Here is a 16534-nt window from a genome sequence, read left to right as displayed (position 1 = left end):
CTGAATAGTATGTTTTACGACCGTTAATTTTTCTTCTGTGTATTGAATCACCAGCAATCTTATTCATTCCTCCATACTTTCCAAGATTCTCCACGCTGTCTGACGCACGAGTTTGAATATTTAAATACCTTTAGATATCCCGCCTGAAAGCTGCAGCTATGAAATAATATGCTTCCTCGCCTTATATCACAGTTAACGTCTTGTCTTTTATGTTATTGTTTTTTGCTCTTTGCTGTACGATATACGTATGAACTTGGTGGTGGTGGAACGTGTAAACTGAAAACTCAAAATAAGATTAATACACCGCCATCTCATTTTGCCAATTGATTCAGAATTCAGAATAAAATCAACGGGCGTGTTCTCCACGTGGCTGGATGGCGTCACGGCAGTCGCCTAAGTACACATTTCGGGCAGATCTTTCAGAAACTGTCCTTACTTAGTTACCTTCGTTATTCTTTATTTCCAGCTACTAATCAACTTTATATTTCGAACAAAACTAATGACCCAAACGAAAACCTCGATAGAAAACATTGCGAAAGATCAGCAGGTCGTGGAGGACAAGTCAGTCACTGAAGAGCCCAAGGAGGCCCCCCAGGAGGCCCCTAAGGAAGACAAGAAAGGCAAGGCTGAGGCTAAGAAGACTACCAAGAAGGACGCGAAAGACAAAAAAGCCAAGGATAAAGCCAAGGATAAGGCCAAGGACAAGAAGGGCCCACTGCCTAAACCATGGAAGCCCAACACAGAACTCCGCGCCCAAAGGAAAAAGGCGGCCATCAAAGTGAATATCACGGGGTGGTGCATCCTCTGTTTCTTTTTCTGTTTTGCACTGCTGATTATATATTGCGACTGCTGGCTCTGAGACACTCGCTACGGCGGACCGTCCCGTGCAAGTGTAAGGAAGCCAAGGGTGTCTTGATGAAGATTCTTAGCTCCTTTATGCTTTTTTCATGAAGTTCGTGGGAAGTGTACACCTATGCCAACATAACGAAACAAAGTGTTCATTTAATGTTAAGTTTCATAAAATCTCTCTCTCTCTCTCTCTCTCTCTCTCTCTCTCCACACACACGCACGCACACACACACACACACACACACACACGCCCGGTAGCTCAGTGGTTAGAGCGCTGGCTTCACAAGCCAGAGGACCGAGGTTCGATTCCCTGGCCGGGTGGAGATATTTGGGTGTGTCTCCTTTCACGTGTAGCCCCTGTTCACCTAGCAGTGAGTAGGTACGGGATGTACATCGAGGAGTTGTGACCTTGTTGTCCCGGTGTGTGGTGTGTGCCTGGTCTCAGGCCTATCCGAAGATCGGAAATAATGAGCTCTGAGCTCGTTCCGTAGGGTAACGTCTGGTTGTCTCGTCAGAGACTACAGCAGATCAAACTGAAACACACCTGTGTAACATAGATTACAGCAGCAGTCCAGAAAGCAGATATGAGTAAATAATGGAACATGCTGTGCATCTCATCTTAAGTATAATAAAATATAAACAAAATTTAAATAAGAAAACTCTATTTACATTTTATATACATGAAAATATTGAAGTCTGCTTATACAGTAAAGTGTTTTGAAGTACATATACAAAATATTTGTAAATCACATAGAGAATCATAGTGGATCCTGTTGCTCCATAACTAAGCTGCTTATGGCAATGTTCCTCCAATAACAATAAGTATAAGACAAAATGTATACCACATAGAAATGCATCTTTGTCATCTTACCAAAAAAGGCAATGGAATGCCCAACCTACCAGCAGATTTGAACAGCTGATTCTTGCAAACAACACTAACAGTATCAAGAACAACTCAAGAACTCAATACAATATGAGATTTCCAATCAGTATTCATTGAGGGCACACATTAAATGACCCTGAAGTTGTAGCATAAAATATCAGTCAAATCAATGGTACAGAATAATTCACAACCTTTGTGGGGCTTCACTCTGTGCATGGTCCATTAATCTATTTCAAACCTAATCTTGTGGATTGTGTTCAGTAACACACTGCCATGTACCTCACTGTGCAGTGTGCCTAGAGCCCTAAGTTAAATCTAAAAGGCAATGTTGTTCAACTGGATGTGTGATCAGGATTATTATTTTGCATGTATTACAGAAAAGCTTTTTCAACATAATGCTTATAGCAACATGTGCTCTCTATAAAAAGACATCAACATTGTAATTTTTCATGCATACACACAATATATGTTGCTTACATCCTTCAAGTACTGCAGCAATTACTTTACATGATGGGCAATTCTGGTATGAAAAGTGATTGCAATATCAAATCATTTAAGCCATCACATATTATCTGATAATAGTCACAGGTCAAGATGCACAAAACACCTGCATTCAGATTGCTATCTCAATCATGAATGACATCTCTTTCATGTCTCTTTTGCCTTAGATCATTGTTATATAGTTTGCCACTGCCATGTTGCATAACTTGTTTGCACTGGATGTTATTCTATTGTATACTGACTAGTTTGATTTTATCTATCTACATATAAGTCTTTGTTGAAGCTCTATCAGGAAATGTGTTTTGTAATATATCATTAACATATATACTGTCTGAACAAAGCAGGAAGTGCCATAATAGGTCTGGCATGTGGATGAAATGGAAAAAAGAAGCAATATGTAAAGATAAATTTGATGCTAGATAAGGATAGAGGGAAGATCATCAATAGGAGAGATGAACAGTGAAGAGTTATCACATAAAAGAGGGATGCAAGAGGAGCAAGAAAGTGTAAAAGAACATGACAGAGATGAATAGGAAGCAACTGTAAATACATAGACACAGCCTTGAAAGCCTCAACATTAGACTCTTAAGCACCTGTTTCCATCTTTTGTCATCATTCCTTTCTTAGGAGCAGCAATTATGTCTGTGTTGCCAAGTAACGGTTGCTCTGTGGCTCTGGGAACTTGGAAGGTAATGAAGGTGACCGCAGACTGACGCTGGCCGAATATCGCACACCAGCAATATCCACTTCATAGTCTCCAGCCATAATATATTCTGGAGTCACGTAATCCATATTGCCATTCTTATCATAGTTCCTTACAAAGCCCAGGCAAATCTGGAAAGGAAGAAATTCCCATTATCTGCACAAGAATACATAAAAAAATACAGTAAACCTTCATTATAATGAGAGATATACGGAGAAAGACCAATCTGTTATATTAAAGCAAGGTCTTTTAGCATATTGAGTCATTATATACAGTACTAATTGAATAGTATGTAATTCAAAGAGTGGTCAATCTATTTGCTATGCACACCAGTTGTTGATGAGGTTCTAAGTGTTTGCTTCTTTGCCTTCCATAATGATCAGGGGGGAACGGTCTTGGTATATCTACTTATGTACAACGATACTGATTGCCGGATATTTTGACTGCACTTTTAGCATCCAAAAATAAAATACTAAGCAATAATGAATGGTAGCAAGTGGCCACTCAATGACCAAAGAAAATGGCAGATTGTGTATAAGAATGACAAGAACACACAGCTCACCAAGTTATTGAGTGTGAAGCCATAGCCAGTGGTTGTGGTAACACCAACAAATACACCATCCCTATAGATAGGCTCTCCACCCCAGGCCCAAGGGTCCACCTCAGGATTGTGGTCCTCCAGCTGCAGATGCACATACAATCTTTTCACACCTTCCTTCTTCTGTTGTTCCAAAGCCTCTCGACCAATGAAATCTATGTCTTTCTGTGGAATGAAATGTATCAATTATTATCACTACTTTCAACAATAGTTTGTGGTGATCAGTAAATATTTGCCACCCATGTAGTTCTCAAAATAGATTAAATGAATTCAGAAGATCCTTATGTTTCCCTTTATGTGACTCTCATTTCTACTAATGTAATGTACTAGTCTCAATCTTCACAAATAATATTATGACATAATATTAAATACCTTAAGATATAACAAAGTACAATATTCTAAAAATTTACACATCGAAAAACACATAAATGAAATGACAACCAAGGTACTACTATATAATATCAACACAGGATGTTAGCAGACATAACAATGAAATACTTACATTCAGCTTAACTCTGAAGCCTCGCCCACACTCCAGGGGTGTTGTGGTGGAGTCCAGGTCTTGGCCCCAGAAGGCATAGAACTTCTCTATTCTTAAGGAACGCATAGCATAATAACCAGCGTGAAGCATGTTGTACTTCTTGCCCACAGATACTAAATTCTCATACACATGTACTGCATACTGAAATAACAAATTCCTGTTTTGTATAGTTTGTTTCTTCATAAATGTAAATATGTTTGTTTCAGAAGAGGTAACAATGAGGATACATAGTAACTTCATTACACACAAAACATTGTCTGGTAGGAACAGAAGCACATATGAAATTAATCAACATGAAAGAGTAATGGAGGAATGATGTGTACAAATAAGCAAAGAAGTAACTTTTTACTGCAACTAACACTTTTGAAGGAATTTCAGAGAATACTAAATATTAGTTATAACTTCTGGAGAGAAATCAATTATGTCTCAACTGAGATTTATACTAATGGTCATACTACAGTGGTACCTCAGTAAATATTTGCTTTGGAATAAGTTCAACTTGTTATACCCCAAAAAAATTGCTTGGTATATCTGTGTGGGTCAAAACAAGTCACAATAATGTACAATACCCCTGTTTCACCTCTCAAAACAGCCATGAGTGAGATAAAATTTTCATTATTTCCTCTAACTGTTTTCTGTTTTCATATTTACTGAATTTGATGGCACATACCAGGGTACCACTGTACATACTAAACAAGGCAGTACCTCATTTGGGATGTATAATACCCATCCTAGTTCCCCTGTGTGAGTGATATTCATGGCACGAATTCCATTAGCAAGACCAACATCCATTTCCTTGAAAGAGAAGAAAGGGAACGCCTTGGGTGAGAGATCTTCATCCGTCAGTTCAGAGAGAACGTTCCGTGCCAATGGACCTGTCAGATCAAAGGGGTGTTAGCAATGCTGACCACTTTCATAGGTCAAACATGTGAATCTTAAATATCTTTTGCTAGCAGCTGAATATCCATTTAATATATATATATATATATATATATATATATATATATATATATATATATATATATATATATATATATATATATATATATATATATATATATATATATATATATATATATATATATTGTATAAACAAATTAGGTATGATGACACCAATACAAGTGTCAATGATTTTGTAACTGAAACGCTTAAGTGTTTATGATTGACACAGAAACAAAATAGACATTAGCTTTTATTCATTTATCTGTAACTTAAAACCTTTTCCACTAACAATGAGCAAACTCACCCATGAGGCATATGGCAGTGTACATTGAGGTGACGTCACTCATGACCACGGAGCCATCTGATGGGAGGTTCCTCTTGAGCCAAGTGATGCTGCGTGTCTGCTGAATGCTGGGCGCTATCATCATGTAGCTGCAACAACCACATCCAACCATTATGAGAATATTTGAGAAGGAAGCAAGGAAGAAGTCAATTGTAGCATATCTAAAAGAAAAGTGTAATATATATTTCACTTTAATTAGTAGATGAAAGTTTCAGATTACTATTGAAGAGAAAATTTAACGTAAAAGATAACTTAAAACAGCAGATAAGGTTCATAATAAAAGACATGGATTTCCCTTTTTAATACAAGAGGGACACCAGCTAAGAATAACAAAATCTATAAAAAAAAAAGAACCCATACAGTTAAACAAATACAGGTTAGTTTCAAATCTAGAACACAATCAGACTTACTGATTTGGGGCAGTGCGAGCCAGTGAACAGTCATTTTCATAGCCACCATACGAATTCTGCATTCCAGTATGTATAATGTTGCCAACAGGAATGTCCAGATCATTGCTGCACAGGTACTGCAGGGCTTGCACTACTTCATCGCCTTTTGACTGAGAAAAGTAAACACAGTAATTAGTCTTTCATTGGTATCTTGACAAAGTACTCTACATCTCCACAATTAAATCCTCAAAAACTCAATTCCTCCATCTATCAACTCAACACAACCTTCCAGACAACTATCCCCTCTTCTTCAATAACACTTTACAGTCTCCCTCTTCCACACTGAATATCCTCGGTCAGTCCTTTAGTGATAATCTTATCTGGAAAGTTTACATCTCATATCTTGCTAAAACAACTTCTATGAAGTTAGGCATTCTGAGGTATCTCCGCCAGTTTTTCCCACTCTTCCAACTGCCAACTCTGTACAAGGGTTTTATCCATTCTTGTATGGAGTACTCTTCACATGTTGGGAGGAGGGGGGTTCAACTCTCAGTTTTATTAGATATGGTGGAATCAAAAACTTTTCATCTCATCAACTCCCTTCCTCTGACTGACTGCCTTCAGCCTCTTTCTCACTGCCGAAATATTGCATCTCTTTCTATCTTTTATCACTATTTTCATGCTACCTGCTCTACTGATCTTGCTAACTGCATGCCTCCCCTTCTACTACGGCCTCGCTGCACAACGCTTTCTTCTTCCTCTCCCTATTCTGTCAAACTCTCTAATACAAGAGTTAACTGGTATTCTCAATCATTCCTACCTTTCTCTGGTAAACTCTGGAACTCCCTGCCTGCTTCTGTATTTCCATCTTCCTACAACTTGACTTATTTTAAGAGGAAGGTTTCAAGACATTGTCCCTGTCTTTTGGCTAATTCTTTACCAATCTTTTAGGGAACTTGCATTTCAAGTGGGCTTTCTTTTAATAATTTGTTGCCATTGGCTAGTTTCCCTCTTGCATAAAAAAAAATCAATATATTGAGGGTTTGCTGTACTTTTATTATATCACAATGCATCCTATACCTTCCCATGGAATCTCCAAATTTCCTGATATCAACTATTAAAACATGAGTAAATATTTAAAAAGAGACCATGCAGATTAAAAATTACAAAGAAAAATTAGAACACTTACCCATACATCAAACTTTGCAAATGAGGAGTAATCCAGAAGGGCAACTCCTTCCCTGCAGGCAGCATACTCCTTTGCAACACTCTCAAACCATTGTGGCTTGGTCCATGTTTTTGTTGTAGCAATTTGAAAGGGAATTGATGCCTCATTGTCAAAGGTAGTCTCGTAATCTGGAAATTAATTCAGTCTTGCATTCCATTTCATTTTTCACACCTCTGTCACAAGCTATGGGGATTTAGAATGTCAGTACATTCCTTACTGAACATGAAAGGATAGGAGTTACTGTTAAGGATCCTATTTACATTGTTCAACAGATCAAACATCTTCTTACTCTTGCTATATTCAACTCTTTACAACACCATCTATATAAATGCTTAACAACCAAATAATGAATTATGAATAAGTAGCTTCTTTTCTTAAACCTCAAGAATAATCTTACCAGCTGAATCTCCATTAGATTTGTGAAGGAAGTAACTTGGCCGTTCATAGCCCATCACTTGCCCAAACACAGCACCTGCAGCCTTCAGTCGAGGAAATATTGGTGACATACGTAAGCATCTTCCAGTCGTGAAGTCAGAAAAGGGATACGCAATACTGTAGTGGATTCCTGAAAGATATTGAAAAAATTATAAAAAAAGAAAACCATGAATAACTTACTACATTAATTACTGAAATACATGCGGCACATTAAATCTGACATAAATCCAAATTGAAAAAAAAAATTTATTGAATCAAAAAGTATCACATTACGCTCGACTTCATTTATAGAGATATTTGTAACTAGCAATAACTTGAAAATAACTGGCTAGTGATGTAAGTACAGATACTGCTGCTGTTAATGATGATGATAAGGTCATGGTACACAAATTAATAAATCAACTATCAAGTTACAGATTGAGATATTGTCTCACCTGGAACTTCTCGTACACGATCTAATAAAAATTTCCCATTGTTGTGCGCTGGTAGGAAACGCAAGATATCCAGATCATATGCATCCATGTTTGGCGTCCCACTAACAATCCACTCAGCAATCATGGAGCCGATGCCTCCTGCTGCACTGCTACCTCCACTCCTCAGTCCACCAACCACAAAGTAGTTTGTCAGCTACAAACACAAGATAATGCATCATGAAATAAGTTCCCACTCTTCATATAAATGCCCCACATCATTTTGAGAAGCCTCTTATAATGGATAGTAATAGTAAAAATATTTCCATAATTACCTGTCAACACAGATTTCATATATGTCACATCATACTTACTTCCCTTTAGTAATATCCATGTAAAAGGTAAATGCAAGTACCATACACCTGCAGGACATGCATTGAACTAGTTCCAGGCTACTACAGTGTTATGATTCTAGTAATAATACACACAAACCACACAGCTACTGTAACAATAAGTATTCACAATTATGTACAATAATACTGAAAAAACAAAAAAGAAAATCAAAGAAAACAAACAGTAAACAAGGTTGTCAGTAGCTTACTTCAGGGACCATCCCTAGAATCCACCTGTGATCAGCAGAGAATGCACAAGAGGTATTATAGAGACAGCCAAGAGATGCCTTCTTCATTACAGGCACACGAAACAGCATTTCCTTGAGCATGACAAAGAAATGGTCCCAGTCCTCCAGCAATTCTCTGTCTTGAAGAGGACCTGTTCATAAAAAGAAACTGTATCATAACTGTCCCTTGTCATTGAATTTTTTGGTTCATTAATGGAAGTACTGAGATAGCAGTACTTCATAATTGATGAAACTAGATATTAATGATAGATTGTAATTAAATCTAAAGAAACTTACAGTTGATGAGAAACTTGAATAAAATACTTTCCCTTATTTTCAGCCATGTTCTGACAGTGTTTTGGACATATATCAAAATACAGTATACTTCTAGAAGACTGAAGAGGTAGTACCTGGTAATTCTTTCTCAAATGATGGTTTGGCCCACTTCTCAAAACCACCACATAGAAATCCTCCATTGAACTCTCTGATGTATATATTGCCATCAGGATCTCTCAGAGCTGTGAGTAAATATGTATTAATAAATTTCTGGCACATTATTTTCATGATGAAAAGAAAAAAAGAAAAAACAGTGGTACCTTGAGATAGGAGTTTAATTTGTTCCATGATGGAGATCGTATCTCAAATTACTCATATTTCAAAACAATTTTCCCCATTGAAATGCCATTAGTCCATTCCAGCCTCTCCAAAATAGCAGTCCAATTTTTCCAAGTTTTTAAGCAAGAAAAAGGTATTCATAAATAACAAACATTGTATAAAAACATAATAAAACACAACAAAAGAGAATATAAATAGACAAACTCATTTTATAAAGTATGTTTATCTCGGAGATCAGGGGTGCATTCCATGGGACGTTACCTCGCCACATCTTGATCCCCAGCCCCTCACACTTGGAACTGCCGATCAGCTGGAGTATACAAATACTATAGCCACCCAAAGGAGACTGGCTGCTCTACTTATTACCGAAGAACTCGCTGACAACCCTGTAAACATTATTCACAGAATAAATGAAGTTTTAAATAAGTAAGAGAGAGAGAGAGAGAGAGAGAGAGAGAGAGAGAGAGAGAGAGAGAGAGAGAGATAAAGGGCACAGAGGTTTGTTTATATTGTTCCCCCAAGGGGTTAATAAGCGTGGATGGAGGAGGTTGGCAGAGATGGGAGAAGTTTGTTTTGCCTTTTTAGTTACAAACACATGTATACTTTATCAATGCATAAAAAATATATACAAAATAAAATTAAAAAAAAGCTTTACTTGGTGTTCTTACCTTGGAGACAGATGTTTACAGCTAATGAGGCTGGATGGCAAAGGGAAAGGGAGGGAGGAAAGGATGCAAGCACCATTCACACATAAACATTAAATGTAAACTGAAACTACACTTCCTTTAAACAAAAAAAACTAAACTAAACCAAAAAAAAAAAAAAGAAAATTGTGAAAATAATTAAAGAATTATCACAGTGGACGAGATCTGCCGGAAACACGCAGATATTAGCTCAGCTGAGGCTGGACCAATGTGTCGCAGCATCTCAAAGCATGACTTATATCTCAAAAATTTCACTCGTATCTCAAAACAAAAAAAACGGACCAAATCATGGCTCATATCTCAAGGTTTACTGTAATGCATTAACAATGGATATACTTACCTATGAAAGAATTCCTAATAAAAGTACAGGTAACTCTCGATTTATGCGTGTTTGATTTACGTGTTTTTGTTATAACACGACCGAAAAAATAATTCATTAAATTTGCGCGGTCGGTTTGCTTATACGCGATTTGGCCCAACCGCATTTTCAAACTGAGCGCCAGACACAATTTCAAACTGTGCGCCAGAGAGTTCCGCAGCTGGCCAATAGGTGGGAGCTCCGCTCTTCTCATGCCTCATTTGCAGTCTGCCAGCACTGAGTACAGACGGAATCTCTTCAATCCGCCTATAATTCACCAAAATGGCCCCAAACCTTCTTCATCTTTTTCTGCATGTGGGATTATTTTTGATAAAGTGGTAAAGGTCAGAGGAAGATGGTGACTGACTGTGGTGTGAGTGGTGAAGGCAGTGACATAGTGAGTGTTGTGTTTACGTATTCTTTGTTTTGTTGTTTTCTCTTATTATTTCTTGCTTTTCCCTTTACTTTAAATACACTTCTAGTATTTAGAATGGTAGATAATAAAAACATGTTAATTTTAGCCAAATAAATAGTGTATTTTGAACTCATTTTTTTGGATCACATCCTGCATCCCCCCTATTGTCTATTGTTTCTTATGAGAATTACATGTTTGTTTTACGCGAATTTTGATATACGCGATGCCTCTTGGAATACATCTATCGCGTAAATTGAGAATTACCTGTATACTTATAAGCAAAAAAGCAAGAAAAAAAAACTCAGTACTTAGGTTCATACCAGGCATCATAGGATCAATTCCATCCAGCTTCTGAGTATAGAGGAAATAGTGTTCTGCAGGATGGACTGGCACCTTGACCTGAGGCTCAGACATCTGGCCAATATTCCGAGCCCAGAGACCACCTGTATTGACAATGTAATCACATTCTATCATGCCCTTGCTAGTTTCTACAGCCACCACTCGCTCATTCTGAACCATTATTCGAGACAGGTGACACTCATCCACAACATGTGCTCCTGTAATGAAAAATATTTGGAAGTTAAGAAAAATTACTTAGGTTTATTACAATCAGTAACTTTCTTTTTCCTGACAAATCACAAAGTTACAATTTAATCCCAGAGAGGAAACAAATCCAGTTTAATAACTTAATAAACTGCTTGGAAAATAAGAATCAATCATTAATAAGAAAAATAAAAATATAATATTAGTGCATGTACTAATGGAAAGAATATCAAAAACATTACTGAAGTCCAAAACACTGATAATGGTTAGTAATCATTTTATCTACTAAATATGTTTGCCATCTATAATGAAAGTTGACAATGTAAACTCATGACTACATTAAGCTATCAACTGTTTGTTAACACTTTACCTTGCTCCAAAGCTAGTTTGAGAAGAGTGAAGGTGAGCTTGTAAGGGTCACACACACCATCATTGGGAACCCAGAAGGATCCCACCAAGTCTGAGGTGTTTATTATATCACACTTTTTGGCAGTTTCTTCAGGAGAAAGTATATAGCATTCTGTTCCATTTGCTCTGAAATTTAATTTCTTAAATGACTATTTTTTTATTCAGTCACTGGCAGTTTTGATACATGCATAATCTAAATAATGATACAATCCTAGTTATGTAAATAAATTTCCTAATGCAGTACATAGCATGTTTTTGTTAAACTATGATACATGATAAACTAAGTAAAATTCATACAACTCACTCTGCAATTGCTCTCATCTTGCGAAAATGTGTAATTCTGTCTCGGGTGCGAGCCAAGTGCAGTCCACCACACTGCTTCCATCCAGTGTCATGCCCAGCATCTGACAATTCTTTGGCAAGAGTTTTGCTTTTACATAAGATTTTCATCTCTGGTCCAGTGAGTTTCACTCCTCCAAGGAACCCTGAACCTCTCCAGGAGGATGCCCCGCCAATTCTGAGAAAATTTATCAATTATGTCTTGATACATTTCCTTAGGGAATTGCCCACCACATTATGTACACTGATTCACATCCTCCACATCAGAGATTAAACATAATGCAAAAATTATAAATCAGTGTGCCCTAGTCAGCACAATAATAAGACAAACTGTATGCAAGTACCACTATCACATTTTGAAATGTTCTATTATAAAAGAAAATAAACTAATGGCTACATCAACTATACATACAAGAATATATGAGTGAAAGAAGGAAGCAATAATAATTTACCTTCCTTGCTCAAGCATCACAACATCTTTGCCCCAGCCCAGCATAGCCAGGTGATAAAGGACAGAGGTTCCCACCATGCCCCCACCACACACCACAACCTTGGCCTCCTTAGGGGGAAGATCATCTAGCACCAGCTTGGAAGATGCAAAATTCTCTGTATGGATGAAATAAATAAATAACACCTAATGTAATACATTATGGAGAAGTGGTTGTAGTGGCTGTGTGCATGCAGTGTTATTTAAATATGAAAGTGTTGCTACAGGCCACTAATAACACAGAGGTAAAATTCAGATAGCCTTCAGAGTAGTCTGATTGGCTGCTATGTCTGCAAATGACAACCTGCCAACAATAATCTGAAGTATTAAAAAGTCTTGCAGAAGGCTTAGAGTCAGATTGTACACTGCCTTGCATCCTTGATTGTGTTCACATTGTGGATGTGTCCTCAGCAGAGCCAGGAGTTGCGACACCTGGTTACAACTTTGCAACTTTGCCACACCATGAACTGTGAAGTCGCAAAGCCAAAAGTCACAAACATTTCGAAAAAGTCGGACTAGGCAAAGTTGCGCTGCCAATTTTCTGTGAATTTTGCTGTGACTTTTAACAGGAAAAAAGACAATTCATTTCAAAGAAATTGCTGTGGCTGGAAAAAATGGACCAGGAAGACATGGAGGAGGAAGAGGATGACTTGTAGATATTAGTTTAGGCAGTTTTAATTAAAATAGAAAAAAAATAGAAAGTAATAATAAATATGTGTTTCTCTGCCTTATAAAAGCATACAGTATTTCTGTTATCGCTCTAAAGTTTACTTTGTAATTTAGCTAAGTTGCACTAAGAAAAAAGTCACAGTTGCAAATTCACAAAGTCACAGGTTGCTTTGGGAGGGCAAAAATAGAGTCATAATGTTGCAGTCACACCAGGTCCAATGGCAGAGTCGCAAAGTTAAAGTCACACCTGAAAAAGTTCAAGCTGCACCCAACTCTGCTCCTCAGGACTCAAGACAGTTACCCAAGGATTTCCACAAACAGGTACTGTATAAATAGAACAAAAGTTTGTCACTCCATGAGTTAGTTAGATAACACTTACCTTCCAGATCCAACTGTTGGTATTGGTGACTAGAGGCCCACCGACCCTGCAGAATGTCTGTTGACACTGGCCCTCCAGTATGGAAGCTACGACAGCTACTTGGAAGGACAAAACTTGCATTTTTCCAATGGTTGTTTATTGTCCTCAGTATCATAACAGTACCACTTGCCATCATGAGCAATCCTGAAACGACACAATTTTCCATAATAAACAGCAGACCTGGTAAAAAGACCTAACTTATCTTTTATACTCCAGCAAAAATACATAAATGAGTGGGTTTAAAAAGATTAGGTATTACTGCAGAGTTTCACCACAATCAGCTTCGTGTATTTTACCCACCTCAAGAGATAGAGCTCCTGATTACGAGTAATTTGAACCCCATATATACTAGGTGTAACCTTTTTGAATGGCGACACAGATTTTTTTTAATTTAAGCGTGTTTTGGTGTTTTGGTGATCAGCCGTGACACTAGCCTCCCGCATCAAACACTGCCGCACACTGATGGTGTCATGCGCTCGCGGCAGCTCGGTGGGCTCCGTGACATACCATTGTCTGAGCATGCGCTTAATTGTTTACGCTGATTGGTTCTGTTCTTTGAAACTGAAGCGGCGGCCAATGAAAAAAAAAAGGCATAATCATATATTTCCAGCAATCACGACGGTCCCTGAGGTTAGGTTTTGTTAGGTTAGGTTAGGTTAGATTAGGTTTAGTTAGGTTAGGTTAGGTTGGGTTAGGTTAGGTTATTAGATTAGGTTGGGTTAGGTTGGGTTAGATTAGGTTTAATTAGGTTGGTTGGGTTAGGTTAGGTTCTTTTCAGGACGAAACTAATTTTTTCTGGTAGATTTCTGCTTGTATTTAATTAATTTACCAGCTGGTTTTTTTATGCAAATCATATGTTTAGGGGCTGTAAAAAAAAATTGGTTGATTGCGCCAAAAACAAGTGGTATTTCAATTAAAAGCAAGCCGAAATCTACCAGAAAAAAATAGTTTCGTCCAGAAAGGGTAAAGTGGTGAAATTCTGTAGGTTTACCAAAGATTATAACAATGATCTTGGTAGCAACACGTAAAACACAGGACATACTTAATGCTTTATATATTAGAGATTCACAAAAGGCAACTAGGTCACAGGAATGTATGGAAGCTTCATGAATCACAACTGCTCATAATCAACTTTACCATCATCCAAATCAAAGCAAAACAGAAGCAAGTTTAGGTATCATAATCACCAAGGCGGGCAGAGACAGACGACGCTGAGGCCAGCGGGTAACCATACACCGTTACCAGGCTGCCTGATCTTGTTTACATTCTGCACTCCTCCTTGTACAGTCTCCTCTCGCGGTACATAACTTCACAAATAATTGATTTATTGAATTTATCTAGTCTAGCTTATTTCATGCACATGAAATATATTCAGTGACATGAAAAAGATATTAACATTTTTTTCTGACCTTAGGTTCAGATCCTTGATTTAGATAAATTAAACCATTCACTTTTGTTGTAGGTAGCTAGACTATATAGTTTTTTTTTATATAGATCACGTGAGAAAGCGTGGTATGTTGCCGAGTAAGGCATAATCCCCTATTCTAATATAGATAATGCTATTCACCATAAGGATGGCCAAAAGAAATTCCCATAATAATCCTTTTTTTTTTTTTTTTCTTCTTTTTTTAATGTGGCGGGGTCACTGATAGGAGCACTACAGTAACGAGACACATAATTAACATATGTAGACTTTCACAGTCAAGAAAGAAATGTAGGCATGCAATTAATCTTAGCATTTTAATTTTGCTCTTTCTTCCTCGTTCCTCCCTTTCATCAACTACTCCTCTCCACCACCTCCCCTATATACCTCTTCCCTTCCCCTCCACCACCACCACCACCACCACTACCTACTACCACGCCCCCTTTTTCTTCCACTTCTTTTTAGCTAAATTGTCTTCGATTTCGTCAAAAGTTCATCGAATCCAGAAGAGAAATGTGGGGAAAGTTGAAGGTTGAGAGACATTCAGTTCACGCATGTCGCTTTAAAGGGTGACTTTTTTTTTTTTTTTTTTTTTTTTTTGTGTGTGTGTGTGTGTGGTTATCACACGTAGATGAACTGAAATCAGTAAAATGCCGTATAGGATGTGTGTCATCTGTCAATTTTACTGATAAGCAACATAGTTAAAGGAAATAGGCAGAAAATGTTAAATAGATTATGCACTTGTCTTATCACTTTTCTTATCGTGTGTGTAAGTGTGTGTGTGTGTGTGTGTGTGTGTGTGTGTGTGTGTGTGTGTGTGTGTGTGTGTGTGTGAGAGAGAGAGAGAGAGAGAGAGAGAGAGAGAGAGAGAGAGAGAAATGAGGGAAGCTGCAAGAGCTCATCAAGCTTAAACGTGGCAGTATCTCTGTGAACTTATCAACTTACTCCCACCTATTATATTCACTATCCATATAGTTGTCTAATCTTCTTCAAAATCTCCCTATTGACTTACTCCTAACATTTTGGTTACTAAGTCCGTTCTATTCATCAACTAGTCTATTTGGGAACCAGTTTCTTCCCATTTTTTTTTTTTTTTTTCAAACAAGAGCCCATCATTTCTGCTTCTATCCTGACTACTGGTCCTAGAGAGAGAGAGAGAGAGAGAGAGAGAGAGAGAGAGAGCAATCTGGTGGGAATATTAAAACATCCATGGCTTGTGTTCATTGTGCCTGTGCCCTGCTTAACTAAGGACTGCATTCTAAAAAATAAACGTCTCATGTCTTATCTCGAACACTTCTCAAAAGGGTCTAATGGAGGTTATGAGGTTATTGGAGGATTCTTCCTTATTCTAGTGTTGGTTTGATATAGATTATTAAGAAAATAAATATCCCAGAAATGTTAACTAATAATGTGTGTAGCATTTGATAATAGTCCTAATGAGAGTTAAAAAGCACTGTTCAAATATTCCCGTGAACATATCCTTTCATGATTTTGTGTACTACCTTAATCTCGCAGTGCTTGACATACTAGTATATCACATTGGTAACGACAACGAGATAAAAGATAAATCAAATAAAGAGCAGTACAATTAGAAAAAAAATGCAATACTTTTTTTTTCATTTTATCTCTTATAAGTTTCGCAAATCTGGGGGATGCAAAAGGCAATATTCAGTAATTGAGTAAATTGTTATCTTGATCCTTTGATACACTGGGA

The 16534-nt window shown here is 37.4% G+C and overlaps 1 protein-coding gene across 2 annotated transcripts; it reads right to left on the bottom strand.

Moving 5' to 3' along the window:
- Positions 1 to 1494: 1494 nt before the first annotated feature.
- LOC123503921 (pyruvate dehydrogenase phosphatase regulatory subunit, mitochondrial-like) lies at positions 1495 to 14731 on the bottom strand. 2 transcript variants are annotated; one of them, XM_045254031.1, is made up of 17 exons: positions 14585 to 14731; positions 13359 to 13541; positions 12276 to 12429; positions 11789 to 12001; positions 11447 to 11610; positions 10854 to 11090; positions 8852 to 8959; positions 8424 to 8593; positions 7847 to 8039; positions 7375 to 7542; positions 6939 to 7105; positions 5771 to 5919; positions 5322 to 5449; positions 4781 to 4950; positions 4037 to 4216; positions 3499 to 3699; positions 1495 to 3067 (listed from the first exon to the last, which is right to left on the bottom strand). In XM_045254031.1, exons 2-17 carry the CDS (start codon positions 13531 to 13533, stop codon positions 2870 to 2872), a joined length of 2775 nt encoding a protein of 924 aa, XP_045109966.1. In that variant the 5' UTR covers positions 13534 to 13541; positions 14585 to 14731; the 3' UTR covers positions 1495 to 2869. The 2 variants fall into 2 exon arrangements, with proteins under 2 accessions (XP_045109966.1, XP_045109967.1); XM_045254032.1 differs by lacking the exon at positions 14585 to 14731 and adding an exon at positions 14535 to 14559.
- Between the last annotated feature and the right edge of the window lie 1803 nt (positions 14732 to 16534).

Source organism: Portunus trituberculatus, chromosome 15 (assembly GCF_017591435.1).
Source record: "Portunus trituberculatus isolate SZX2019 chromosome 15, ASM1759143v1, whole genome shotgun sequence".
NCBI lineage: Eukaryota > Metazoa > Arthropoda > Malacostraca > Decapoda > Portunidae > Portunus > Portunus trituberculatus.
This window is presented reverse-complemented; position numbering and strand designations above follow the sequence as displayed.

Bases quoted from the DNA above. Each gene is read 5' to 3' on its own strand.
- LOC123503921 (XM_045254031.1), bottom strand. From the start codon at position 13,533: ATGATGGCAAGTGGTACTGTTATGATACTGAGGACAATAAACAACCAT. The intron at 8,040-8,423 runs GTAAGCTACTGA...TTGTGTTTGTAG, and splicing joins TTCTAGGGATGGTCCCTGAA to CTGACAAACTACTTTGTGGT. The intron at 5,920-6,938 runs GTAAGTGTTCTA...TACTTTTCTCAG, and splicing joins TTGCAAAGTTTGATGTATGG to TCAAAAGGCGATGAAGTAGT.